Below are 26,830 nucleotides of genomic sequence, written 5' to 3'. Positions count from 1 at the left end.
GATTATTTCTGGAGTCACTGTGTTTCTTTGAAGAACTAATATGGCGGCAATTGTCATGTCATATCAAACAACTGTTGTAGCTGGTGGATTAAGTGGAACAGATATGGAACAACACAGGCTTAAACAGTTGAGAAAATCTAATTTGAGAAAGTTCATAATGTATAGAGCCAGAATCATTTTATTATATGATGTAATTGCAAAATTGTCTACAAATTTCCCTACTGCAACTTTTATCCATAAAAAGGTGCTTTATATATGTGCTTCTCTAACTAATATCTCTTTGTTTATGGATCTGTCAATAAGCTGTCTCAACAAATTGGCTGATATACAAAATCAGACAAGTGTGATTTATTCACTGAAATAACCCAGTAACTTTTCTAAGAGTTGGACTGTCAGTTGTAGTGCAGTGCTGTCTAAATCAAAATCATACTTTCTTTTTTGCAGATATCATTATCATTGACATATAATTTTGTTTGGTTTTAAAGGCCTGGATACTTGGACAAAGTCTGGGGTTTTTTGAAAGAGATTGTGCCAGAATTCAAGTTGCCAAATAAGAAAACTCCAGAACTTGATATTCCCCCGTCTGATGCAAAACCTAAAGAGACCGAAGTCTCAGAGTTAAAAAGTGAAGTTTCATCTGTGAATAAGCAGTCAGATAAACCTGAAAGAGCAGAGAATGCTGATAAAATCGGCAAAGGTCTGTGATTTTAGGCGATGTAGGCCAAGTTAACTTTGTAGGCCAAGTTAACATAAACTCTGACTTGAGTTTATATGTTTTTATTATGCAACTTGCAAGTCTGTGGGTTTGTTGTTTCACTGAACATGTTGCAGTGGTGTAAATACAAAAAAGTTTTGGTTTAACTATAGATGTCATTAGAAGCAGCACTAGTTTCTGATTTTATGAAAACAGCTTCATTTTATGGGGCAGATTTGTTCAGCTCCGTGTCACAGCCGGTTAGCTAACGACTGGTGCCTTGCAGAAGGTTAGCAATTAGAGAGGTTACAATTTCCCCAAAGGCAACACTACTCTGACCATCAATAAATTATAGAGTTTATAATGGATATTTAAAAGCATGGTTACTTAGGATTCTGACAAGTACATTCTAATGTCTACCTGCTTTTTTAGTAATACCAAATTGTGGTTTGTGTTACTAGGTATAGGTATAATTTTCTTCAAGAGCTGTTAATCCTATTTTCATTTAAATGAAAAAAAATATGTTTAGAAACTTATTTATTTCAGTATATTATTTTTTCAATATTTATATTTGAGACTAAGTTTTAATTTTCTTTTTTAACTGGAAGGCAAAGATGCAGTTTCACAAAACTTCTAATGTCTTTGGAAGGTACAAATTATATACTAAAATTTCTATTTCTTCCTAGATTTTCAGTAAAATGACTTAGAATCCTAAATGCTTAGTCCTAATGTCAAACACATTATAAAAATAGAAGACACCTGGTTGAGGGGGTATTCTCTTTTCTTAGGAATTCCTGCAATCATTTTATGACCCACCCACCCACCAGTCTAATAGATATTTCAGAGTTTGGAATGGACATGACAGGGATTCCGCCGCTGGGAACAATACTGTCAGTCATTCAACAGGATTTTGTAATTTATTCCCAAAAAACTTTGTAAATTTAATCCTGCCTAAGACTTAGAAATTCTGTGAGTAACTGAAACAGCTAAGAATCAGGAAAAAATTATGTTGCAAGAAAGCTCTATAATCTCCGAATCTTTGTCTGCAAGCTATCTTCTGATGTTCTATTAATGTCCGAAATTTTTTAATTAGAAATATATTTTCCTATAGTCTATGTTCTAAGGCTTGAAGAAGGTTTTGACCGTGTGAGGCTTTCTTCTTCCACGTCCGTTGGGGACCTATGTTTCATGTTAGACTATTTTAGAAATTACTGATGCATAGGAGCAAGGGCATGAGGAAAATATATGACAAAATGCCAGGAATTCAGGAGTTCCAAGCATTATAGTAGGGACATAAGAGTTCCAGTAACTGGAAGGTGGGACTGAAGCCTTCCTGCCTTCTTCTCAGTAAATCTTCATTTACATCTGAATAATTATTTTTTTATTTTTCTTAACTGAATGTCATTAATTCTTTATTGTATCTCCACTCTTCTGACTAGAGTAGTCTGTGGCTGATTTTTTTTTAATTTATCTGAAATAACATGAAAGCATTTACATATTATCAGACTTTATGACCAAAAGCTTGTATCTGAAAAATAAGAATATTTAATCTTTATTTTACTCAATAGATAAAGCAGAGCAGAGAGAACTAGGAAAGAAGAAAACCAGAGAAAAAGAAAAAAGCAAGTTAGCAGCTCAGCCTTCACAAATATCAGAAACCCAATGTTCTCTTCAGGTCTTATCTGAAAGTAAGTCCTATTCTTTTGAAGTTAAAAAAAGAAACGGGCGATATGTGTAAGACAAAGGCCTTTGCTTTTATGTGTTTTTAACTTAATTGGGGAAGGTTAGATACAGTATTTTGTTAAAATATTGCAATTGTTTACAGGCTGCATTACAGACTGAAGTCATTTTAACCTATTGAAATCCTGTAACTTATATTAAGAACAGTATCGCAGGAATTTGTGTTTGATGACAAAAGGTAAAGTAAAGCTATGCAGAATACGTGAAAGTTTCTAGCAAATCATGTAGGACCAAAATTTCTTCTAGTGGCAAACTGTCTTTCTGTATTTAAACAAAAAAAAAACCCCAACATCTGTTCAACATCTACTTTATTCAGTAAATGGAGACTGAATTTGGACTGGAAAAAACAGGAATGCTTCCTTGTGTAAGGGCAGGAGGGCAGGGGGGCTGGAAATATTCATTAGGATTCAATCTATTATTTAATTGTAAAATTAAATTTATGTAGAAAAGTAAATACTAATCATTCGACTAGTCAATAAGAAACGTCATGCTTGCCAGCATAAAATATAGAATGACTTCATAAATGTCCATTAAACTGCTTTGCCTTTGCTGTTGCTTATATTTGCATATGTGAAACATATTTCTATATGGCTATCAAAAGGAAACACCTTTATTAACCGGAATATTATATAGCTGAAAATCAACAGGTAAAAATAGACAGAGTATCATTCTTTGGGTAAATAACTACAAAGGAAAAATGTACAACAAGAATGCAACTCACTATGTAAATTGAATTCCTGCTTCCTTATTTAAATCCTGATTAAAATTGGTGGCCTAAATAATTTTAATTTATATTAAACCAGTGTTGCTGTTTGTCATCAGGAAATGCATTCAGTTAATGAATGCATTAATTTAATTAAAGGATTTAAATACATATATAAGTATTGCTGGAATATAGTTTGCTGTAGTGGAAGAAGTTGTAGAATAAGAAATGAGGCATTTCACATAAATATAAGGAATGTGCCCAATACTCAAGCATGCTCTAGGGAAAAGAAGACAAAGGCGAAGCAGAAGGATCCAAGTGATGGATTCTAGAAATTGTACAAAAAGAGTGAAAGAGCATTAAAAATCATCAGGCAGTGTCTCTAAATGAAGAAATACATGACATTACAATCTTTCTCATGCCATTCAAAGCACAGTTCATGTGTTTTCTTAAAGTTTTCATGGTTTTATGCTGTTTTCTGAAAGACAGTTAGTAGTCTGTGAAGAGGTTATTTAGAAAGATTATTAGCTAAGGGCTCAAATATGAGAGTTAGGGAACTCTTTTATCCTACGTATGAACCAGCAAAGAGATTTGGAAAAGAGTTTTGAAAATGAGTGAGAGATAGATATCTCAGTAATAAACTCGATAAGAGTTAGCATAAAAGTAAATGTGATGATTATAAAGTCAGAGGTTGTAATATATGAAGCAAATTTGAGATTCTTGGACTAAAACAAAAACCCAAAACCAACAAAATCCGATAACTGAAATTTGAAGTAATACTAAATTAAAATGTGGGTTTTATTTTGACATAGTAGCCACAAGAGAAAAATGCTTGAATGCTTGCAGGCTTTATGAGACACGTGTGCAGAGAGTGTCTCAAGACTGAGAACCATTTTTGTGCATGAAGTAATGTTTGAAATTAGGGCTAGGTTCAACGTCAGACTCCAGAGGCAGTAGTTGTAAAAAGTTTATAAATTGTTCTTGAGAATTTTATAACAGTGATTTTAATGCAACAGCTTTTTTGTTTTGTTTTGTTTTTATTTTAAGTGGATTGAAAAGTGTTTGATTTCCAGCACCATAAAACTGCTTGTTTCCCTACTCTTAACTATTGAGTGTGAGAACTTTAAGGGAATTGTTCTTCTTTCTGTGATAAATATGAATTATTTCTAAAGCAGTTTAACAACTCTTGATATCATTTATATTTTACTTATAAAATAGCAAAACCTTTTGTATTCATTACCTTGTATATGCACTACCTTATTCAGTTTTATCCACATTGACATACCAGTTTCTTCTATGTTGAAACTTATCTTACAGGGTTTTGATTTTGTATGGGTTATAATGTTGATGGGAGGGTTGATGCTGTCTGGCAGCTAAGCCCCACACAAGTAGCTTATTTACTGCTCACCAGTGAGGTAGGGGCAAGAATCAGAAGGACTGTACTTCTTGCCCACTCCCAACCTACTTGCTGGCACAGCAGAGTGAGAAAGAAGGGTTTGATACTATGTAAGCTCTGTTCAGCGTAGGTGACATATCCATGTGTTATCAACACTATTTTGACCACGTATCTGAAAGACTGCACCCTGCAGGATGCTCTGAAGAAAATTAACTCCATTCCAGCAGTGTAGTACTCAATCTCTGTAAATGAATTTTTAAAGCCACAAATGTGAAACTTAAGCGGCTACAGAACACTGCAGAATTATTAAATTCATACTGATGAATATAAATAGTAGGCTTTGCTGAATCTAACTGTTTTGGTGAACCATATGTTATAACATTTTTCATCTATTAGTGCGATTTCATCAAGGTTATTGGATTTAACTAGTTTCCCTAGATGCCAAATTTACACTAATCATCAGTACATTTGGTGACAAATAATTCGCATGCATCCTCCTTATTTTTTATAGAGTGAAAAAGGATCAGATAATATATTGTTTTTAAAAGGTACTGCCATAATGTACAAAATATTTCTAGTGTTGTAATAGTGTTACTAAAGTGAATATGGTGTACCTGGTTAATCACGTGCAGACTCTAATAATTTGTTCATTAATGTTTATTGTTTATTTTATTTCATAACCCATCTGGACTAAATATGACAGCTTTGCATTCCACCTGGTGTTTGATTAAATACTTTTATTTGAGAAATACTTCTCACAAGCAATGAGGTTGGTGTGCCTTGTGGCATGCACTGCTCTGTGGTGTGTAGTACATAACAGCTATTACTGCTGTATTTGTAGCAGATCAGATGCGTCAGTAGGGGCTAAGATCAATCCTAGATTTTAGCCTTGCTTTTGACTAAGTCAAAACCTACAGCTAACACAAGCATGCAGAGAAAAATATTAAGATTCCAGTGGAAATTAACTCTGACTTAACCATCAGCTTGTCTTTAATTGATAAGTTGAATTTCTGGAAGAATATTTAAGATTTAGAGGTTATCTTATTGCTTTAAGAAAAAAGCATTGCATAGCTTCTAAATAGTTGGATTTTTAAGTCTGATAAAGTGTATTTCCCAAACACTTGCTTGTCTTTTCCTTTCTTTTCCTTTTTTCTTTGTATGCAGACAGCATTGTTTTATTCATTTCACAGAAAATACCTATTCTTAGAGCAACTTTCAGTTGAACACTCACTAAACATAGGTAAAACTAGAAAGCAGTTATTATGTGTTTGAGGTGTAGGTCAAGGGAACAAAGACAAAACATTTTGAAGAAGAACAGATGTCACAACCTGTGTACTGAAATCCTGTCTTCACATGCTTTCTTAAATGACTAAGGAGAAACAGAGAGAAATAGAATTATTTTGAGGTGACTTTTAGGGGAAACTGCAAACCTGCATTTCTAGTATTATTTTTTTTTAGACTTTTGATTTCCCTTCAGCGTGAGTAAACTGGCTGTCAGCCAGACAACCTTGGTTTCTTTTCATCATTCGGGAATTAACAATAGCTTCTTTCACAGGTACAGATCTGAGACAATTGAATGGTTGCCCAGTGCAACAGATTTCTAGGGGTAACAAAGTGAGCGTGCCCCTGCTTTTTATGCATTGCTTAAGGCAGAACTACAGGAAAACAAGCTTCTATAATGCATGTGGAATTAGAGCTATGAGGTCACTCCATCACACTTTCTGAAGCAGCTGTAATTGCCTCGATTTTTACATCTCCTTGGCAGAATTAAAAGCAGTAACCCTGGTATATCAGCACTCTGTTTCTCAAACTACTTACCTCTGTCTTCATATATTTTGGCAGGAGTGGCCAGAGCTCTGGCTTTTGATCCTTCTATTGGGAAGATCAAATTTTGCTTTCACTGGTGAGAAGCCTGTGGCTAGTATTGACCGATTTGTAAGTTTTTATTTCATCTACCCAGATGATATTGTGTTCTTCATGCTAGAAACCAGTATTTTTAAAATTTGAAGAAATACAAAAGAACAATGATGAGAGCTACCTCTGACCTGTTGCATTTTTAAGTTGTAGCTTCTGTTATTCATTTGTTTTAAAAAAATAAAATATACAAAAGTTATTGATGGTCTAAATAGGCAAGGATTAAAAAACTGGTTTTTCTGTCCATGACTTCTCTTCCGAGTGTTTTACGATGAACTCGTGTTTTGAGTGAAATAACAGTGTCAGACAAAGAAAAGAATAACACAAACAAGGCCAAAAAAGCAGAATGATTTAGGGCAGGGTGCAACAACATTTATTTACTGTTTGCTGCATTCTAAAGTATGTTAATGTTTTCTCTGTAGAACCTTCTGTGCTAACCAAGCCAGAAGTGGCCGTGTATGCCAGCTGTATACCACTATATTTGTTTGAAGAGGATATGTTTTCATTACGTCAGATGGTAAGATTCTATGCTCTCAGGACAAGAAAGCATTTATTATCAAAGTACTTTATTTTGTAGCAGCTACATTGTAACAAAAATAATAACGTTAGCATAGTCAGTCACCAACTAATGGCTGTCAGTTAAATTTATATTTTGATACTTCTGTATTTTGGTCATGCATTTGCCTGCCACTACCTGCTCTTTTTTTCAGTTTTACTCCACTTTCCTCTGGATCCCAGGAGCTTTCAGCTTTTTAAAAAATATGCTGTGTATTTTATGCTGTTTTGGTGACTAGCTTGTTGTCAGATATTTAATTGTAATGTATATTAATTTAAGATCGCAGATAATACTGTCTCTATTAATAATAAGTAATACTAGTAATCAAAAAGCAGACTGGAAACTGTGACAGAGGGTTACATCTTTCCTACCACCTAAAGCCCTGAGTCTCAAACTTGTCATCAGTCTGTTAGGGTACAGAGATTACTGAAAAGGAGGCATAGCAGGCCAAATAGGGTGAGGTAGGTGAATCAATATGTCTAAAACAATATTTTAGTAAAGATTTATAGAAAAATAGCAGTTGAAAGAAATTAAATATGAAATGTAGTGGATTTCTTGTGGGCCTCGGTTAAAAAAGTCTGTTTTCAGGATTTCTTTAGGGGCTGAGAAGTATTACAACAGAAAATTAAAGTGGGAGAGTGGATACATTGTTTGGGCTAAGAGTCACTCCCTAATTTTGGAGGAAGTTTTGTCATTGACTGCAGTTGTGCCAGAATTTCCCTCAGAATTTTTGCAGCATCCCTTTTATCTATGCTTTCTAGTGTGTATGTCCTTGGATTGATGTGGCTTGAATTTAATCGTCTTAAGTTTGCTCATGGAAAATGAAAACAATTAATAGTCGAGTCATTCAAATGTGTTTCCTACTCAGCAGCCAAGAAGTTCTCCTTTATGATACCTACCTGGTTGTCTTCAAAATATTTTCTAATCTTGGATGTTTTAACTTGAATTTTTAAGTAGTTTGAATATGTGCGTACCCGTTTACCGCTCCTGTAATATATCTTTATGAATGCAGAGATGAAATGAAGCTGATATATTGCTTGTGTATCTGAATGTGTTTAATTTGATCCTCTCCCTTTAAATAACCACAGCTACATTCTTCTCTGCATTTTGTAATTATAGAACCTCAGGAACACTTGACAATGAGCAGAAGCAATCAGGGACTTGCTGATGAACACGTTAAAGAAATAAGTTATAGCTGTTTTATTTAGCAAGCCAAAGAAGATGCATTTTTAAAATAAAAAGGATGTACAAATCTGGTAACAAAACTTTCAGTAGTGGAAAATATTAAATACTGTATCATTGTGATATTAATGGGAAGAGCACCACTCAATGTCCACATCTAAAATTGCTCTTAAGTCTGTTGCTAAAGACTTGGGTATGTGTGTCAGCTGTAGCGCCTTTAATGTGTTTTCTAAATTGGCCACCAGATAATAACCTTAACTTTAAAGATGTATTGTTTCAAAGTTATACTACATTATGGAGATTTCACAAATTATCTAGAAGACCAGTGGCTTTTAGAGTTCTGCTGCACTGTAAATTCATCATGAAGTAAGGACATTGTCCTCAGAAATTTTTTTTAAAATATGTTTATTTAAAACAAAATGTTATCACTGTTGTTTTCTTACATCTTCATTCTGCTTCACTGATATGTTTTGTGCAGCACCTGAAAGAATAAGATTATTGAAAGAAGTGAGGGATGTAATATGAAAAGTAAAACATCTATAAACTTTTCTAGGTATTCAATTATACTTTTTCTGTTGAATATCAGATACTAATTAGAGTGTTTCTAGATAGCCTTATCAGGTGAAAGATTTTTGTTCATTTGTTATCCAACCTGTTAGATACTTTATGTGCGTATTATTCTTTTTTGAGAGAGAAAGATGGAATCATAGAATTATAGAATGGTTTGGGTTAGAAGCGGCGTTAAAGATCAAATAGTTCCAACCCCCCTGCCATGAGCAGGGACACCTCCCACTAGACCAGGCTGCCCAAGGCCCCATCTAACCTGGGCTTGAACACTTCCAGGGATGAGGCATCCACAGCTTCCCTGGGCAACCTGTGCCAGAGTCTCACCACCCTCATCGTGAAGAATTTCTTCCTAATGTCTAATCTAAATATTCCCCCTTCCAATTTACACCAATTCCGCCTCACCCTGTCACCGTGTGCACTTGTAAAAAGTCTCTCCCAACTTTCTTTTAAGGCTCCTTCAGGTACTGGAAGGCCACTATAAGGTGTCCCCAGAGCCCTCTCTTCTTCAGGCTGAACAAGCCCAACTCTCAGCCTGTTCTCATAGCAGAGGTGCTCCAGCCCTCTGATCATCTTCGTGGGTCTCCTCTGGATGTGTGCTAACAGTTCCATATCCTTCCTGTGTTAGGGATCCTGTGTTAGACCTGGACACAATACTCCAGGTGAGGTCTAATGAGAGCTGAGTAGAGGGGTAGAGTCATCTCCCTTGACCTGCTGGCCATGCTTCTTTTGATGCAGCCCAGGATATGGTTGGCCTTCTGGGCTGCAAGTGCACATTGCTGGCTCATGTCAATCTTCTCATCAACTAGCAGCTGCAAGCTCTTGTTTGCAGTGCTGTTCTCAGTCAGATTATCTTTCCATGTTTCATAGGCTGATTCTTCAGAGAAGCTGAGGCAATATGGGCTTTCCCACATACACAGCCATCCTGTCCTGATTACTAGAACTAGATCCTGTTCTCTGGTAAAACCACCACAACCACCACCGGTTCCTCGTTGGAAGCTTTTGCGTCAGAAAAAGAAAACTGTTGTGACATCTGAACCTCAAGGTTTGTCTACCAAAGCTTACCAAAATAAATTTGTAATTATATTTTAAGTAATGTAAACATTTTCAAAGCCATACTTATCATATGTTAGCTTAATTGTGAGCTTAATTTCAACAGAACTTTCCTAGGGATTACTCTTCCTGTTTTGGGTTTTTTTTGCCAATTTTGCATTACTTCCCCTTAGCCCTATTGATTCTTAAATGTTTTGAGAAGTGTCTTAATCTATCACTGAAAAGCGCTCTACTTAATCTGTTACACAAAATGAAAAGGGAGTGTTATCAAAGTAACGCAGAATCTCTCTGATGCAGTCATGAAAGCTTTATCAACACCTTCTAAATCTTTAAAGTTTATGACTAGTCCTGCTGCAACATTTCATAGTTTTGGGGGTAAACTTGTTCTACCATTTGTTTATACTCATAATGGAGTTAAATGCATGAAATGAGATAGCTTGAATATGAAAGTGTTGCAGGCGTGCTAGCAAAACATACTGGGAACACAAACAGAGGAAATTAACACAGGCAATGTGCTGTCATAGTTGTTCTGAGCTACCCTGGATAACGTTACTTATAGGTTAAGCATACTTTTTATACTTTACAGGCTGAGTATGAGACTATTAAGCCCATATTTTTTCATTAGATGTCACCTAAAGCCACTCCTAGTTGTTCTATGCAGGTGTGTGTGGTGACACTTGGAAAGCAAAATTATTTAGGAGTGATGAATCCCCTATGGAAATTATTTTTCAGAATTATAGTATTAACTATTTCTTATGACTATATATTTAATAAGTTGTGTTTTTTTCCAGAGCCTGTGGTAGAGAAACCTGAAGAATACGTTGAGATTGCTAGCCTATTTTTGAATTACAAGTTGAATCTTATCACAATACCCACAAACAAGTAAGTGCTCAATGTAGTTTCAATGTTAACATCCTATTGTTAGACCATTTCACTGGCAAAGTACAATGGCTTATGTTTACTTGTGTCACTGCTCGGTTCATGTTATTTTAAAGCACATCAGAATCAGAGCACTCTGTTGTTTAACTGATGTCACATAATTAATTGGCAATCGGTGAATTATACATGAAGGATCAATGTCAACAGTGCAACAGATAAAGACTGTACTAGATGCCTACATAATGTTTAATAAACATCTACAAACTTCTGAACACCACTCTGTAACTAAATCCAAGAATTTCTAACCTTTCCCACAGAGGCATAAATATGCAATTATAAGTACCCTCCTGGCACAGTGGACTACAAGCACACCTTCTGTCTTGAGTGTGTAGTTTTTTCTACATGCACACATCTGTTGGAATTTCCTCTTCTTGTACACACCTCTTACTGGAGATGCAATTTTGGATGCTTTAGGCTTTATATGTTGCTCCATACAATCTTCTAACAATTGTGAGAAAGCCCACCAGGAGGTGGACATGAATACACCTGAGGAGTGGGTCCCTACTTGCCACACAGTATTCAGACAGTCCCTTAGTTGGTTGCACTCTTCTAAGGGCATCTGATGTTGAAGGGCAGGGAGTTCTGTAAGGCAAAAATATCTGCCAGTTTCTCATTTCAGCGGGCCGAAAGACACAGAATATTTGATAGGTCATCTCCACCAGAAACAGGTAAATTCTTCTGTATCTTTCAAATTTTCCCTCAAATTACTGGACTTTTTCAGTTGTTGCACGTAATGAAATCATTGAGTTGCCAGCCAGTACATTCATTGGTGTCATGTATTTGGCGTGGAACAACTAATGTTAATGCTTATGAATAAAACAGGCTGTTTTCTGTTCATAATAGTCGTTACAAGAAGCCTGAGGGAGCAGGTGAAGCAGCTCATGCACAACACATGACTTTGTATGAACACCTTGTATGAAAGACGGTTTGGAAGTTCTATAAATGCTTGAAAAACAGTCTTTTAAAGGGTGTCTTAGAGAAGAAATTCCAAAATTTGATGTATACACCACTTCTAGTCAATATTCAATATTCAGCATAATACTTGCTCACTGACAAGAAAAGAAGGATTGCTATTAAGTGTATCAGGGCCTTGTTGTTTTTTCCTATGACCCACTGCATAATACATTGCTGTCAGGATTCAGATATGTGCATCTGTAAGTAAACTGAATATATTATGTACTTAAAAGAGTCTGCATTTGAATCATCATGATTGGATGCGTTGATAATGAAGCCATTAATTTTTTTTTTTTCCAAACAGCAGCATTTGTTCATGGAACACTCTTGTAATATCATTGTTTCGATGATACAGTTGCATTTTACTGGTTAAAAATAATTACCTTTGTTTCCCAGATAGTAGAGGTAGAAACAGATAAGAACACTCTAAACAATATCCATTAAGACATTATTGAAAGAATGAGATAATAATAATTAAGATGTTGCAGTATTTGCTTGTTAACAAATTGTATATAGCTTTTTTCATGTTTATATTTTTTTCATATTTAACATACTTGTCAAATTACCCCCTTTGGTCAAGGAAAGTTTATTTAATGTGCAAAGTTTCCATGACAATCAGCTAATTTAATCTCTTGTGATTTAATTAACAGGTAGAAACCGAAAATGTATTGCAAGTATTAACATTTCATTAAAGTAATAAAGCTGCCTAAATAAAATAGGAGCCTTACACACAATTGGGACTGATACCATTTTTAATTTCTTGCTCTTAGTCTAATGAAATCTTTTGAACCACTCAAAGGGCTGGTAATTGTGACTATTATTGCTAAAGATCTTGATATTTCTTCATCTCAATGATTATGAAGGGGGTTACATAACACATGATTACATTTGTGTCTTCTTTATTGCTGCAATAACGCGATTAGGTATTTAAGTCTAGTTGGCACATATGCAACATTGTTTTGATCTTGTTCGCCTAGTTTGCTTAACAAGCAAAGAGTTATTTATATTTCCATCAATTTGCACTTCTACCTTCACTGAAGTCAGCGACAGAGCTTTCTTTTACTATAGCCAGAATAGGCCTTGCACAGGTTTCCTTGGTTATTGTGTTTTAGGTGTCTGGTAGCTATGGAGACACATTTTGAGGGAAAAGACAAAAAAACTGTCCTGACACAAACCAGGTTCTTTTACCCTATGTCTGTTCAAGTAGTGCACGTTATAATTTTTTTTTCTTGTTTATTCACTTCTGGCATTATCGTCTAGTTTTCGTCAGCTGATATGGGTTTGGGGTTTTTGAGGATTAGTTTAGAGGGCAGCAGTTCATGTCTTTCAAGGGCAGAGATGTGTGTGGTGCCAAGCTAGTAATGATAAGTAATATATGCATATATAAATTCTTATGCTGCCCTATTAAGCTGTCAAAATAAAGGAGGAACAAATAACTTTGACAAAATTCTGTAAAGAATACTGGTTATGAAGACTGTCATTTGAAAGTAAATGTATGGATTAAAGTGCTTGAGTTTTCTTTTATTATTTAGCCACTTTCCACAGTCTACCATCAAAAAAGGATTTCGTTCCCTGTCCCGTCTCCCTTCTGTTACTGAAAGTGATGAAAATGTAAATGACAGTAATGTGGATGTGAATCAAAGTGGGCGATACTCAAATGCAGAAGATCATTCTCAGGTAGCAATTTTCCTTTTTTTTTAGCTTGACCTAGTTTTATATTCCAAAGGATACTGAAAGGCAAAGTAGAAAGTCTTTTCGGTAAGCTTTTTCCCCCCTGGTGTTTAAGTAACTTCCCTGCTCCTTCTGCTTTAAAGCTGTATTGATGCGTACTGGGTGGGAAATCTTTCCTAATGCTTTCCATTTTAACCTTACTTTTTCATGATTTATTCTTTAGATTTTAAAAGGCTACAAAACATTTTTATTTTACTGTTTTAAATCAATTTGATGGGAGGATCTTAAGGAGATAGTCAGAGGTCTTTATAAATAAAAATTAACTTCATGGATTAGTGCTTTGATTATCTCTAGTGAAGGATGTACCTGGGCACATGGCTACTTGAAAAATGTGACTTTTATAAACACATGACTTAAAATGGTATCTTTATTTGGTTCTTATTTGAAAGACTTCAGGCTAGATCTACAAAGAGTTAAGGTTTCAATGCAGCATTTGCCTGCTTTCAAGTTTTTACCTTCTTTGCCTTCTAAGGGAATACTTAGTCATGAATTAGACCCTCAGGCTTCCTGAGTGACACTGGTTGAGAGTGACATTCCTCCAAACAGGCTGGCTAGATGCAGCACGCTGACCACAGGTTGCCCAAGCTAGCCAAGCGGATGTTGGTTACTAAGTAGAAGCGTCCGGTGTAGCTTTCCAGGATCAGTAAACATTAGTAGGATGATTTTGGTCAGTTCTAAGTGCTTTTTTTACTTTTTGCCATTTTTAATCGGTGTATACTTTTTTATTTACATGTGCTACCAAAGTCTGCTTTTAGGTAAACCTTTAACAAAATGTTCCGTGTAATATTTAAATCTTTTATTTTGAACAGGGAAAGAAATATATTTTCAATGAGTTTCGGAACACTACACTATTTCAAAATGTTTTGTGTGGGGAAATAATTCAAACATGAAGTAACAGAGACTTAAATATTCAGACAAACAGAGCTCCACTGAAGTTACTTTATTTGCTCAACACCTGCAAAAGAACCCATTGTGGCAGTGCCAGTGTTTTGTCAATATCATACTTATTGCAACAGCCGTTGCTCTTTCCTTTTGACTTTAAGAAAATTGAGATAAAAAGCAGTCTAGATAACATACAAATGCTTTCAATGAATTTGTGTTTGTTTAAAATCTAGACTCAATAAATCAATTACATTTTGGGAAAATGGTAGTTTCAACTTGTAAATATTTACTACAGTTCTCTCCTCTACATTTATTTTCTATCCCACGTAAAGAATTAGTACTTCTTTCATATCTGTTACATTCAATATGATTACAATATAGAAAATAATTTAAAAGAACCTGTAAGACATATTCATTCGTAATGCTCAATGAAGGAAAAACAGCAACATAGTCCTTATCTGCACAATCCTGTAGTAAAAATGACCTGATTATTTTAAAATTTCTACTGTTTCCTAGGACAAACTGATAAATATACTTAGTTACACATTTGAGGTATTTGGTTGATGTAGAGTGACTGGAGGGTTCCAAAATGTGTTTGAAGACCAAAGACACTGTTAAGGATAGCATGCCATCAGGTACCTTCATGAACAAAGAAAAAAAAATTAGCTTGGTAAATTTTGAAGTAAAGGGAAATAATTTTCTGTGTGATTTTTGGAGTGCCTATTTGTATGTTTCCTCTTCAGAGTATAGTCTTACACCATTTTTATGTTTCAGATCTGGAACTCAGTTGTTTTAAACTGTTCTATATCTATTGTGTGTAGAGAAAATATCCATGTGTAGATAGTTATTTAGTATTTATGATTTTAAAAATAAGACAATTCGGTAGTGAAGGAGAATTATTACTATATAATAATTGTATATGTATTAAGCTATTCCATATTTTTGTGTATATTTTATAACCAACAGTCTAATTACTGTTTAATTAGTACTTTACCTTTAAAAGTCTTTTTAATAATTGCAATTGATGAAAAACATTACAAAAGCAGCAGGGTAAAATAATATTATAATATAATACTATATAATAATTATATATTACTATATAATATATAATATTTATGGGTTGCATGACTTCAGTTTCTCTAGCTGTACAAATACATATTTTGTTAGTTACAAATTAATAGATATTTATGTGCTGGAAGCATAAAATAGTTTGGAACATCACTTTGATTTTCTCCCCTAGTCCAAGAGTGTAAGAACCATGCAATTGTAGAAAGTTGATATGTCACAGTGGGACATAAGTCAGGGAAAAGCAAGGGCAAGTAAGAAAATACCAGGGAGAGAGAGAGACTTTGATAAGAGTGAAATGGCTGGAAGAAGACATGAATGTGACTTAGTCTGAGGGCAATCCGATCTGTCATGAAGTGTAAGACGTCATGAGCAGCTAATTGACTTATACATGAACTTTACTTTTGCCTCAATTTAAATCTCAGCTGAAAAAATGCTCTGCCTATTAATAGCTGCAGTTTCTAAGTAGGACCACATTTGTACGGATTGCAAAAGAAAATGTTTTAACCTACAGAACAATCTCCTTTATTTCATATATTGAGTCTTTTAATCAACAAAATTATGTGGATACCTCTGGGAGATTCATTATGGGAGAGTTTTCTTTCAACAGTTTTAAAAACTTGAACAATATACATCGAGAGTTTTATTTTTTAAATCAAGTAGTGATTCAAAACAAGCAAACCACAGAAGAGAAACTTTGATATTACTAACTCACTAGATTATGGCCAATTTGTAGAATTTTGTATTGTCATATACTCAGTATGAGTAACGTTGTCTCCCTTCTAAACTGTGTGATTGCTATTCAGGAGACATCTGCTTTAAAACCTTTGATATGGATTTGGTAAATGTTCAGGATACACCAGTTTTATGCTTTAGGCTTTCAGTCAACTGGTGTGCCAGATCCTCAGCAAAGTTAAATTGGCATATTTCAGTTCATTCCAATGTAGACTGGATTAAGTTATATCACTGAATAGCTGATTCACTGTTCCTAAGGTCTGTTATCAGAGAAACAGAGACTAGTGATAAACGAGAGATAAAATTTTAGGAGCTGGAGGTACCATATTTAAGGACACACGGCTGAAATACATGGCATTACCCCCGTGTCCCTAAAGCAATCATGTCAAAGAACAGAAATGCTTTTTTATTGTTGTTTTCAAACCTTATTTTCCCCGGAATTTCCCATTCCTTTGATTTTCCTGAAAGCTTTGTAGACTTGCATTAGGAAAAGAATCTTTTCAAATGTCTATTTTTGGTAGTTACATTGATCTTGAATCACAGTGTTATTAAGAAATTAGATTTGGTAATTTTTTTGTTTAAAACTTCCATAAATTAGGGCCCAGTTCTTTAACAAAGAGCCTCATTTTTATTCTTCTTCTGTAGGAAGGTAAGTAATTGATATGTGTAAGAAGCAATAAAATGCATCTGGATGCTTGGCTTGTTCCATTTCATTGGAAAAAATTAGTTGTGGAATAAAGGCTTCCTGAATTAGAAAGTTTTCAGAATTTGATTTTTCCTTCACTTTTTTCCCTTATCCACTTTTGTGGTCAGGAAAAATGCAAGAAGGTTATCGTATGTAAATTGCAAAGTCTTGCAGTTTTCTTGAACAGTAATTTTTGCAAGCTCTTGTGAGATAAAGATTATCCTGGAATAGTGTTTCCTTGTAGCTCTGCCATTTAAAACCTTACTTGAATATTCTTCATTGTGATGAATTCTTTATTACAAGTTATCTCCAATTCCATTGAGAAAAAACTTCTTTGCCTTCTCTTTGAGGAAATGTTGAACAGCAGCACAGCAAGAAAAATCTAATCCTAATATGTTTACCATAAGAACTTGCAATAGATACTGGGTACTTTGATAGACTGACCTGATTGCTATGTGAAGAAATATTAAGCAGAACACTTAGATTTCTCTTTGTGGCTTTTTCAGTGTCAAGCTCCCCAGAAGTGCTAAGTTGTAGAGCAGAAGGGTTAAACCTGCCGCTCTGTCGGTGACATCAACACTTACTTTGTCACCTTTGCCACGTTTTTCTTACTTCAGTGAGATCCTTTTGTATTTGTAATCTCAGTCTTACCTTCTGCTTTACAACTGATAGAAATGTATTTAGTCTGCATGCTCTGTTTTGTGCTTTTTTCATGTTCCCCATAAACATTCCAGATTGTTGTGCCATAACAAGCTTTTTCTTCTCATTCTAATCCTTCTTACAACATATTTCATAAGCCCACTGAATTGCTATTGAGTCAAAAGGAAAGGTAGATAGAAAATAAAAGATTGTATTTTCTTAGAAAGTTTGTACTTTTGAAAATTGCTTCAAACTGGACAAAATTAAAATTCCTTGCTTATTTCTTTTCAGGGATGAAAGTACACAAGATACGAGGCATGTAAATTAGAAGAGGGACTTGTGCTCTCAATTTATATGTTTGTGATAGTAAGAATCTTTCTGATGGGCCTGCAAATATCAAATTGCTTATGTAGATTGGAACAATTCCATCATTAGAGACTGAATAAAAGAGAAGCTGAGTTGGCAATCCATTATTTTTAAGCCATTCTTTTATACCACTTCGTTCCTTTGTACAACTGCCTTTTTTTTTCAAAAGCCACCTCTTATTTTTAAGTTAACTGCATAATTTTCCTCACATTATGCATTCAAATTTCATATTGATTGCAGGAAGAACAGTAAAAAACTGAATTCTCCCTGAATCTAACTGTGTGCATCCTTTCATGTTTCACAGTTGCATCTAAGTCTTTTTCTTTATCAGATATTGTGGCAGCAGAATTGACCTTTCATACGTGTTCATTAAGAAGGAAATATGCCTTTAGTTTCTCTTTCTGTGCTAATGTCTTAGTCACTGTAGCTGAGGCAATAGCTTAAGAGAATGAGACTTCCTTAATACTCCCAGTTGTCAAAGAATCACTGAGGTTTAGGTAGAGAGACACATCCTGTGCCATTAGAGAAGCACATAGCTTTTTACTATGTTATGTTTGCGCTCTGAAAACTAAGTAAATGAGCCCACAGGAGACTGCACAGATATGGTTTGATTGCTTTCACAGCTCAAAGTGGTTTAAATAACACTACTAAGCATCCAGATTTTCCAGGGTAAGTTGTCCTCCTATGCTGGAAATTCTATTGAAGCAGTTTTGGAGGATTTCCTGTAGCTCTCCGGGCTTTCCTGCTGCCAGCCCTTAATACCAACAAAGTAGCTCTACTGTAAGCTGCCACATGCATGTACTAGAAGCATGGATCATGCGTTCTGTCCATGAATAGAAAGTCTAGCAGAAAGTGCTAGCCTCATGGTGAAAACATTATAGCCTCCAAGGCTTAATATAGTAGATCTAATGCTTTACAGGCTTGTACAATAGATCTGATCCTTATTATACTTTGGAAATGCCCAGGATTTCTGTGAAGAAACTTGAGAAAATGTGGAGTTGACATGTACCCGTTTGGTAAATCCTGTGATGCATACAAGATATCTGGCAATAGTAGAATCTTGCAAGTTTTAGAATCCCATGTGGAAATATGACAGGTCCACTTCTTAAGTCACAGTTTAAAGGAGAAAGATCGTCCATGCATCACTAGAGATTTTTCAGACCCACATGTTGAGATGTGACTGTCAATGTCACATGACAGGTGATCCCAGCTTGCCTTTTGTTTTGCACAGTTGTCTATACAGAAGTCTGGACACAAAAGCATATGGGCAATTGCAAAATCCTATTGTGTCCTTTTCAGCTCATTTGCTCTACAAAAGCAAGAAATTAATCTGAAAAAGGACACGTAAGACGTAATCTATTTCAACCATGAAATTGTTCAACTAACTGTTAACAATTTCAAATATGTCTGCATTTTTCTCTTAGTTGCCGTTTATATTAGATCTGTCCCCAACTTTGACTCATGAACATTCTTTAAAAAATCCCACAACAGATGTGGAATAGAATTAAGGATGTTTGCTATCAAAAATGGGACTTTCAAATTCCCTCAATTAAAAATACTACAGTTATAAGTATTATATTATTTGATACTTCCTACTTCGGGACATAGGCTCTTAAAGCTGTAGTTTATTCTTTCAACTCTTTCCTTTAATTAGTTGAGAGAAGATCAAACACCTACAATTTTGACAGAGGGGAGATACCGGAGCCCATTTTGTGACTGTAGAGGTACTGTAAAATGCCACAGGAAGACTTTTACTGCAGCTAGAAATTAAAATAGAAAGGCATAAGTCTTTCCTCTAAAGAAGCATTCACGGGTTCTTGTGTGTTTTGTGTAGAGGATAGTCTGTAACAGGAGGGTTGGGTCACACCTGGAGTTACAGCACAACTCTGAGCGAGCTTTAGGTACTGTTTTGACTGCCATCCAATCTAACTTACTCAGACATTCTAAATTATAGATTATGTCTGTCTGCCCCTCAAAAAAATGTTTCTAGATTGTATTGAGGAAGCACAAAAGCGGCTCCAAGTGAGTATAGCTCACACAACTCCTCTTTGAAACACAAACCAGAAAATCATTGTGTGTGTCTAAATGCTGGCTATCTCAAGGCCTGTTTCAGTATGGAAGGGGGTTTTTGCTCAAGGGCGAGCAGGGCTGATTAGGGCTTTAAACTCGGTGAGAAAGGACCAATAGCAGGCTATTCAGGGATGAGCAATGGCAAGGCATGCCACAGTCTGAGGAGCTGCATCTTAGTGAGATTCAGACTGTTCCACAAGGAGATGGGCACAATGAACCACACTTAGAGTGTCTTTATACAAATGCACACAGCATGAAGAGTAAGCAGGAAGAGACGGAAGTCTTGGCCCAGTCCCAAAGATATGACATTATTGGCATTAGTGAAACGTGATGGAATGAGTACTGTGACTGGTGTGCCATGGTGAATGATTACTGGCTCTTCAGGTGTGATAGGCAGGGCAAGCAAGGCAGGGGGGGTTGCATTGTATGTAGCAGAAGGGCTGGAATTCATGGAGCTTGCAGTTTGCGATGGCATAGTTGAGAGCCTCTGGGTAAGGACTGAGGGACAATTAAAATGGATGTTGTCGTGGGGGTCTGCTATAGGCCAACCAGGATGATGACACTGACAGGTTATTCTTTAAGGAACTAAGGGTTGCCTCCAAGTCATCTGCCCCTGTCCTCATGGGGATCTTCAGTTTGCCGGGTATCAACTGGGAGTACCACACAGCTTGTACAGACAGGTTCAGAAGATTCCTAAACTCTCTGGACAATAATCAGGCACAAGTGCTGAGGGAACTAAGCAGGAAAGGTGCCTTCCTTGTTTTGTGGCTAGTTAACAGAGAGGGTCTTGTGGGTGGGGTGGTGATTGGAGACTGCCTTGGTCACAGCAACCACAAAGCAGTCAGGTTTAACATCTATGGTAACAGAAGGAAAACTGACAGCAAGACCTCAACTCCGAATATGAGGAAAGCAGACTTCAGGTTGCTCAGGAAACTGCTTAGTGAGGTCCCTTGGGAGGAAGCTTTTGAAGCTGCTGGGGTCCATCGGTGCTGGTCATTTTTTAAGTACCACCTCCTAAGAGCACAGGCCCAGGCAGTTCCAAAATGCTGGAAGTCAAGCAGGCAAGGCAGAAGGCCAGCCTGGCAGAGCAGGGATCTTCTACTCAAAATGAGGCATAAAAGGATGTTGTATGGCCAGTGGATACTGGCAAAGGTGACTGGCAAAGGGCAGGTGACATGGGAGGACTACAGGGATGCTATTTGCTACTGTAGGGCAGAAATTCATGTGGCCAAAGCTCAATTAGAGTTGAAGCTGGCCGGCACTGTGAAGGATAATAAAAGGGCTTTTAAAAATACATTAATAATAAAAGGCAGGCCAGAAATAACATTGGCCCATTAATTGATGAGCTTGGATGCCTCATAAACAGGGATATTAATGCTTTTTTTTGCCACTGTCTTCTGTACAAATGATGGGCTCAGGCCCTCCCAGAGCCCTGGGCTAGAAGACCAAGACCATGCAAATGATAAACTCTCAATCAGCCCCAGATTTGTGCAGGATTTGCTGCTACAGATGAATCCCTGTAAATCAATGGGGCCTGACAGTATTCATCCAAGGGTACTTAAAGAGCTGGCTAATGTCATAGTGAGACCTCTCTCAATGATTTTTCTGTGCTTTTGGGAATCTGGAGAGCTACTAGTTGACTGGAAGCTGGCAAATGTTGTCCCAGTCTTCAAGAAGGGCAGCAGGGATGACCCCAGTAACTACAGGCCTATGAGTCTCACTTCAGTACCTGGTAAGACTATGGAGAAGATTATTCTGGGAGCTACTTAAAAACACCATAATGCCATACAGTCATTGGTCCCAGCCAGCAAAAGTTTAAGGGAAGGTCCTGCCTGACAAACTTAATTTCCTTCTATGACAAGGTTACCCACCTAGCTGACCAAGGACAACCGGTTGACATAATCTTTCTGCATTTCAGCAAGGCCTTTGATACTGTCTCTCACAGTATCCTCCTAAACAAAATGTCCAGCTTACAGCTGGATAAACACATAACGCAGCAGGTGAACAATTAACTGGTGGGTTGAGACCAAAGGGTCATAGTGAATGGGGTTACATCAAGCTGGCGACCAGTCACTGGTGGGGTTCCACAGGGATCCATCTTAAGACCAGTACTCTTTAATATCTTCATAAATTATCTGGATGCAGGACTTGAAGATTTAGTAAGCAAGTTTGCTGATGACACGAAACTGTGGGGAGCTGTTGACACTCTTGAGGGCAAAGAGGCCAAGCAGAACGATCTAAACAAATTGGAGAACTGGACAATTGCCAACCACATGAAGTTTAACAAGGGCAAGTGTTAGGTTTTGCACCTGGGACACGGCAACCCTGGATATACATACGGACTGGGGAGCAAGAAGCTGTAGAGCAGCCCTGTTGAAAGGGATCTGGGGGTTCTGGCTGACAGCAAGCTGAACGTGAGCCAATAGTGTGCGCTGACAGCCAAGAGGGCCAACCACGTCCTGGAGTGCATCAGGCACAGCATTGCTAGCTGGTCAAGGGAGGTGATTGTCCTGCTCTGGTCTGCACTGGTGCAGCCTCACTCGAGTATTGTGTAAGTTTTGGGTGCCACAGTATAAAAAGGATATCGAGACACTGTCAAGTGTCCAAAAGAGAGCCATGAAGTTGGTGAAGGGTCTAAATGGGAAGTCATAAGGGGAGCGGCTGAAGTCACTTGGTGTCTTCAGCTTGGAGAAGAGAAGACTCAGGGGGGATCTCATAGCAGTTTACTGCTTCCTTACAAGGAAAGGAGGAGGAGCTGATCTCTTCTCTCTGGTGACCAATGATAGGACCCGAGGGAACGGCAGGAAAGTGTGCCAGGGAAGGTTTAGTTTGGGTATTAGGAAAAGGTTCTTCGCTCAGAGGGTGTTGGAGCACTTAAGCAGGCTCCCCGGGGAAGTAGTCATGGTGCCAAATCTAACAATATTCAAGAAGCATGTGTACAATGCACTCAGACACGTAGTGCAAATTTTGGGGTTGTCCTGAGAAGGGATAGGAGTTGGACTCAATGATGCCTATGAGTCCCTCCCAACTCAGGCCATTCTGTGATTCTATATGAGGGATTTCAGTGAGGGGAAGGATGACAAATCTTGTTATAGGGACACCTGCAATGGAAAGAAACTTGCCTTTTTAGGCTTTAATATTTATCTTTGCAAAGTCAAAGCTACTGCAATTAACCCATTAATAACATCACATTCAAACACAAAATAAGCTGGAAACTGTGGAATCTCTCTCTCCTGCTCTTCATCTTTGTAAAAAAATAGAGAAAAAAAATGCAAGTGAGTTGTGCAGAGTATGTCATATAGCAGGTTAGAGGGCAGTCAGGAGGAAGGATGACTAGGCATGCATTTTAACAGTATCAATGATTTTAATCTCTCAAAGAAAAGGACCCTGTCTCTACAAATTTAATGAGTGGACTTTCTGAAAGGCTGGCTAACTTGATTTCAGCTTTAAATGTAAGTGGATAATACATTCATATTAGTTCAGCAGCTCTAGCTGGGATTGACCTAGGGATAAATGTGTTTGTCAAAAACATCAAGGAAGAAAAGGCTACTTTTGATTTTTGCAACTGATAGAAAACAAAGAAGTACCAATCAGGCATGCCATTTCCAATGACAGTTGTGTACACTTGCACAGCAAGAAGTGCTAGTTAGAAAAGAAGCCCTCTATATACTTTCCAAGTGGGGAAATTTAGAATAGAACAGAAAATAATTTGTTCTAAAATAAGACTAATTAATTCCTAGAATTATTCTTTTTATTGTCAAAGAACAGTAATATCAAAGCACACTTTTTTAATACCGCAAGAGTAAGTATTTGAAACAGCTTTTATCCCCGTCCCCAGATCACATGTACTTCTCTAGGAAAACATCATTCTGTTGTTGATATATAAGTTGGTATTATGGTGAATTTATTTATTTCTATCTTTCTTTAAAAAATACTGCAAAGATAGCTTACTAGTTTATTTCTCCATCTTAGGAAGGATTACCTTACACACATGCATTTTCTTTAACAAAATAATGCAAGATTATAATCACCATTCTTGGGTTTGGGTTTTTTTTCACCATATAGGAGACCACTGTCTTTTGGCAGCAAAACGCAGAGACATCCAGTAAAGGTAAGTGTGTTTGAAGTTTATAATCAGACTTCTGCCATTCCCATGTTGTTTGGCCTCAATGATAATCCTCATTTACAAATATCAACCGTCTTTTTTATGAGGGTTAGTTTTCCAGGAAAAGATTTTGAAACACTGGTAACAGCATGTATAATTACATAAAGAACAATATTCAGATTGGTATTAAAAAATCTCTACTTTATGAGTATATTTTGAAAAAATAACACTTCTTATAAGTTACTTTCCAGTAAAATATACTGTATTTTGTACACTGGGCTCTGCTTTTGGTGCAGATACTCTATCTGATCGAATCTGTATTATCACAGAAAAATGTATCACATTTTTCCCATGATATCTCAAAGATCTCTTTTTTCTGATATCTCAAAGAAATCTTGCTGTTCCAGTATTTGTCCAGAGACATAAAAAATCTAAAATACAGGCTGAAAATTACAAAACCAGAAAGTGAAATTTTAAATAAACATGCTGCAACTAAGTGTCACATTACTGTATGTGATATATTACTGTATGTGTATACAGGATATATTGAAGTTGTACACAGCTGGAAAATTTCTTTGATCATGTGTACAATCTTTATATTTTCCATAAAGGTAGCTAGACTTTGAAATTCTGTTAAAGTGGATCTGAAGTTAATAGGTTTGTTTCCTTCTGCTTTGCAGCATTATGTACCACTTTTTTCATAATGAAAATGTTACTTGGTTTAAGGCAGAGAATGTATGATACTTCTGTCTCTTTGTATGATGTTTTTCATCAAAAAAATCCTCCCCCCAAGAAGAAAAAAAACCAAACAAATATAGTCTGACAAGTTCTACACGGATAAAATTATTTTGCCTTTCAATTCATCTATCCATTTACCTGCATTTGAAATTTGCTTTATTGGCTTTGGACTAAATAATCTGTTGTTGGTTAGATCACTTTTTATATTTTCTTTAAAACATTTTCTAATCTTTGAACTCATGGTAGAAATCCTGCATTTAAAGATATCTTAAGTACCACTTGGTGGCTTGGAGGTTTCCTAAGCCATTATCTCTGTACTCTGTTATGGAAATTAGCTACAACTTTTGTATTTGGTGTGTTAAGTTTCTACTGTAAATGGGAAATTTTGGTTTTGCACCTCTGTTCCAATAAGTCAGACTGTCTGTTCCTTCTCACTGAAAACTGAGATGGGGATTCATTTCAGTTTTGAAACATTTTGAACATTTTCTTTACAAGGTAGTGTTTTCTTGTGCTTTTTCCTATGCTTGGCTAGCAAATGTTTTAATTTGGTTTTCATTGTGTGCTCCTCAAGAGGTAGCTCTATAAATAGACAGATACAAAGCATCCAGATACTGAATAAATGTTAGTACCCAAAACTGTAGTCAGTTTGATTAGAGGGCTTGATTTCCATTTAATCATCTCAGTAAAGAGCCAGTGCTTGAAAAATTATGAGCACTTACCAAAATCAATGACATCATTTGATGCTAAACTGTGTTAAAATACATCTTCTCACTTTCTTAAGAATGTTACTCTTCCTAATAATTTTGGTGGCTTTGTGCAGTACAGTATTTTCTTACCATAAAAATAGGGATTTTTGTGATAAACTGTTCTATTCTGTGTTCATTTGCTACTCTTTATTTTTTCCCTTTTTGGATTAATTAGTCTAGTTTGTATGATGCTCTTCTCTTAGTTATTGATCTGGTTTTTATTTGTCTTCTATTTTTTTATTACAATGCATGTTTTGTTATTACTTCTGTACTTGAACGTTTTCCCTTTTTCATTAAGTTACTTTTTTCTCTTGAGCTTAATTGTAACATTAATCTTTGTTGCTTGAGTTCTAAGTAGCATAAAATTCTTGAATTAAAATATGCTGTTCCCTTTTCTGAAGATCTCTGCAGTGTTTAACTTTATAATAAGCTCATATTATATCCCTCTGTATATGATTAGTATTTGCATTTGTTCAAGGGATAAATTATGTGATAATTACGGACAATTATTTGCTGCAATTATCTTCCATATGTCAGTTTTAAAATACTATTTTATACTGAGCATCTCTTAAGATTTGCTTCAAATTTATTTATTATTCGATTCCATAAATTATATCTTCATTATATCACCCAGTGTTTCCAGTTCCTCATAGCTGGAAATAGCACTTCTTGCATAGAAGGTAAATGATAGTTAGCAGTTTGATTAATTTTTTTCATACAATTATATTTCTATATGAAGTGAGGAAGTTCTGAATAGCACTGTCTTTGGAATGCTTAGATCAAAATGGATAAAATATGCTTTTTGATGACTTTCCTACAATATTCTCATTCCTTCTTCAAAGCCAGGTGGGGAAACATCTGCCACTTTGTTTATAGCATTTTTGCTTTCCTCTAGCTACACTGAGCAAGCTACCTTCCCTCTGACCCCAGTCTGTACATAATCAACAGAAAAGTTTATGTATTGACTTTTATTTAGGGTGGAGCATATTTTTGTGTGAAAGCTGCAGAGGTCTACTGACCCTATTCATCCTGAAGGAGGTCTGTTGATAGTGATATAACACTCACGTTCAGAATGAAAAAAGAAAAGCAATATTGAGCCACAGGAAGATGACATGGGGCATGGTTCTGCTTTGGCAACCCCTTCATCATACTCTCTGTGATCTGCACATTTGTAAACCAAACACTGTGGTTATGTCACTAGAGGCCTAAAACCTATGGTTAATTAGATCTAAGAAAAAGCCTAGATTTTACAGCTTTCAGGCCATTTTTCCATAGTGTAAGGAAGAGAAAAAAGGTCTTTGTTGCATTTCCTTACTTTACATTTATTTCCATTCTTGAAAAATAATTGCAAACTCATTTAGAGCCACATACAT

At 36.2% G+C, this 26,830-nt stretch overlaps 1 protein-coding gene across 1 annotated transcript in view; it reads left to right on the top strand.

The window, feature by feature from the left end:
• ADGB (androglobin) overlaps positions 1–26,830 on the top strand; it is a 106,019-nt gene that overhangs the window by 30,043 nt on the left and 49,146 nt on the right. The window contains exons 8-14 of the mRNA XM_054062330.1: positions 486–697; positions 2,263–2,382; positions 6,870–6,964; positions 9,620–9,794; positions 10,594–10,684; positions 13,228–13,372; positions 23,934–23,979. Coding sequence (XP_053918305.1) covers positions 486–697; positions 2,263–2,382; positions 6,870–6,964; positions 9,620–9,794; positions 10,594–10,684; positions 13,228–13,372; positions 23,934–23,979 — 884 coding nt within the window. The remainder of the gene's footprint in view (positions 1–485; positions 698–2,262; positions 2,383–6,869; positions 6,965–9,619; positions 9,795–10,593; positions 10,685–13,227; positions 13,373–23,933; positions 23,980–26,830) is intronic.

The sequence above is a fragment of the Cuculus canorus genome, chromosome 3 (genome assembly GCF_017976375.1).
Source record: "Cuculus canorus isolate bCucCan1 chromosome 3, bCucCan1.pri, whole genome shotgun sequence".
In the NCBI taxonomy this organism is placed as follows: Eukaryota; Metazoa; Chordata; class Aves; order Cuculiformes; family Cuculidae; genus Cuculus; species Cuculus canorus.
This window is presented reverse-complemented; position numbering and strand designations above follow the sequence as displayed.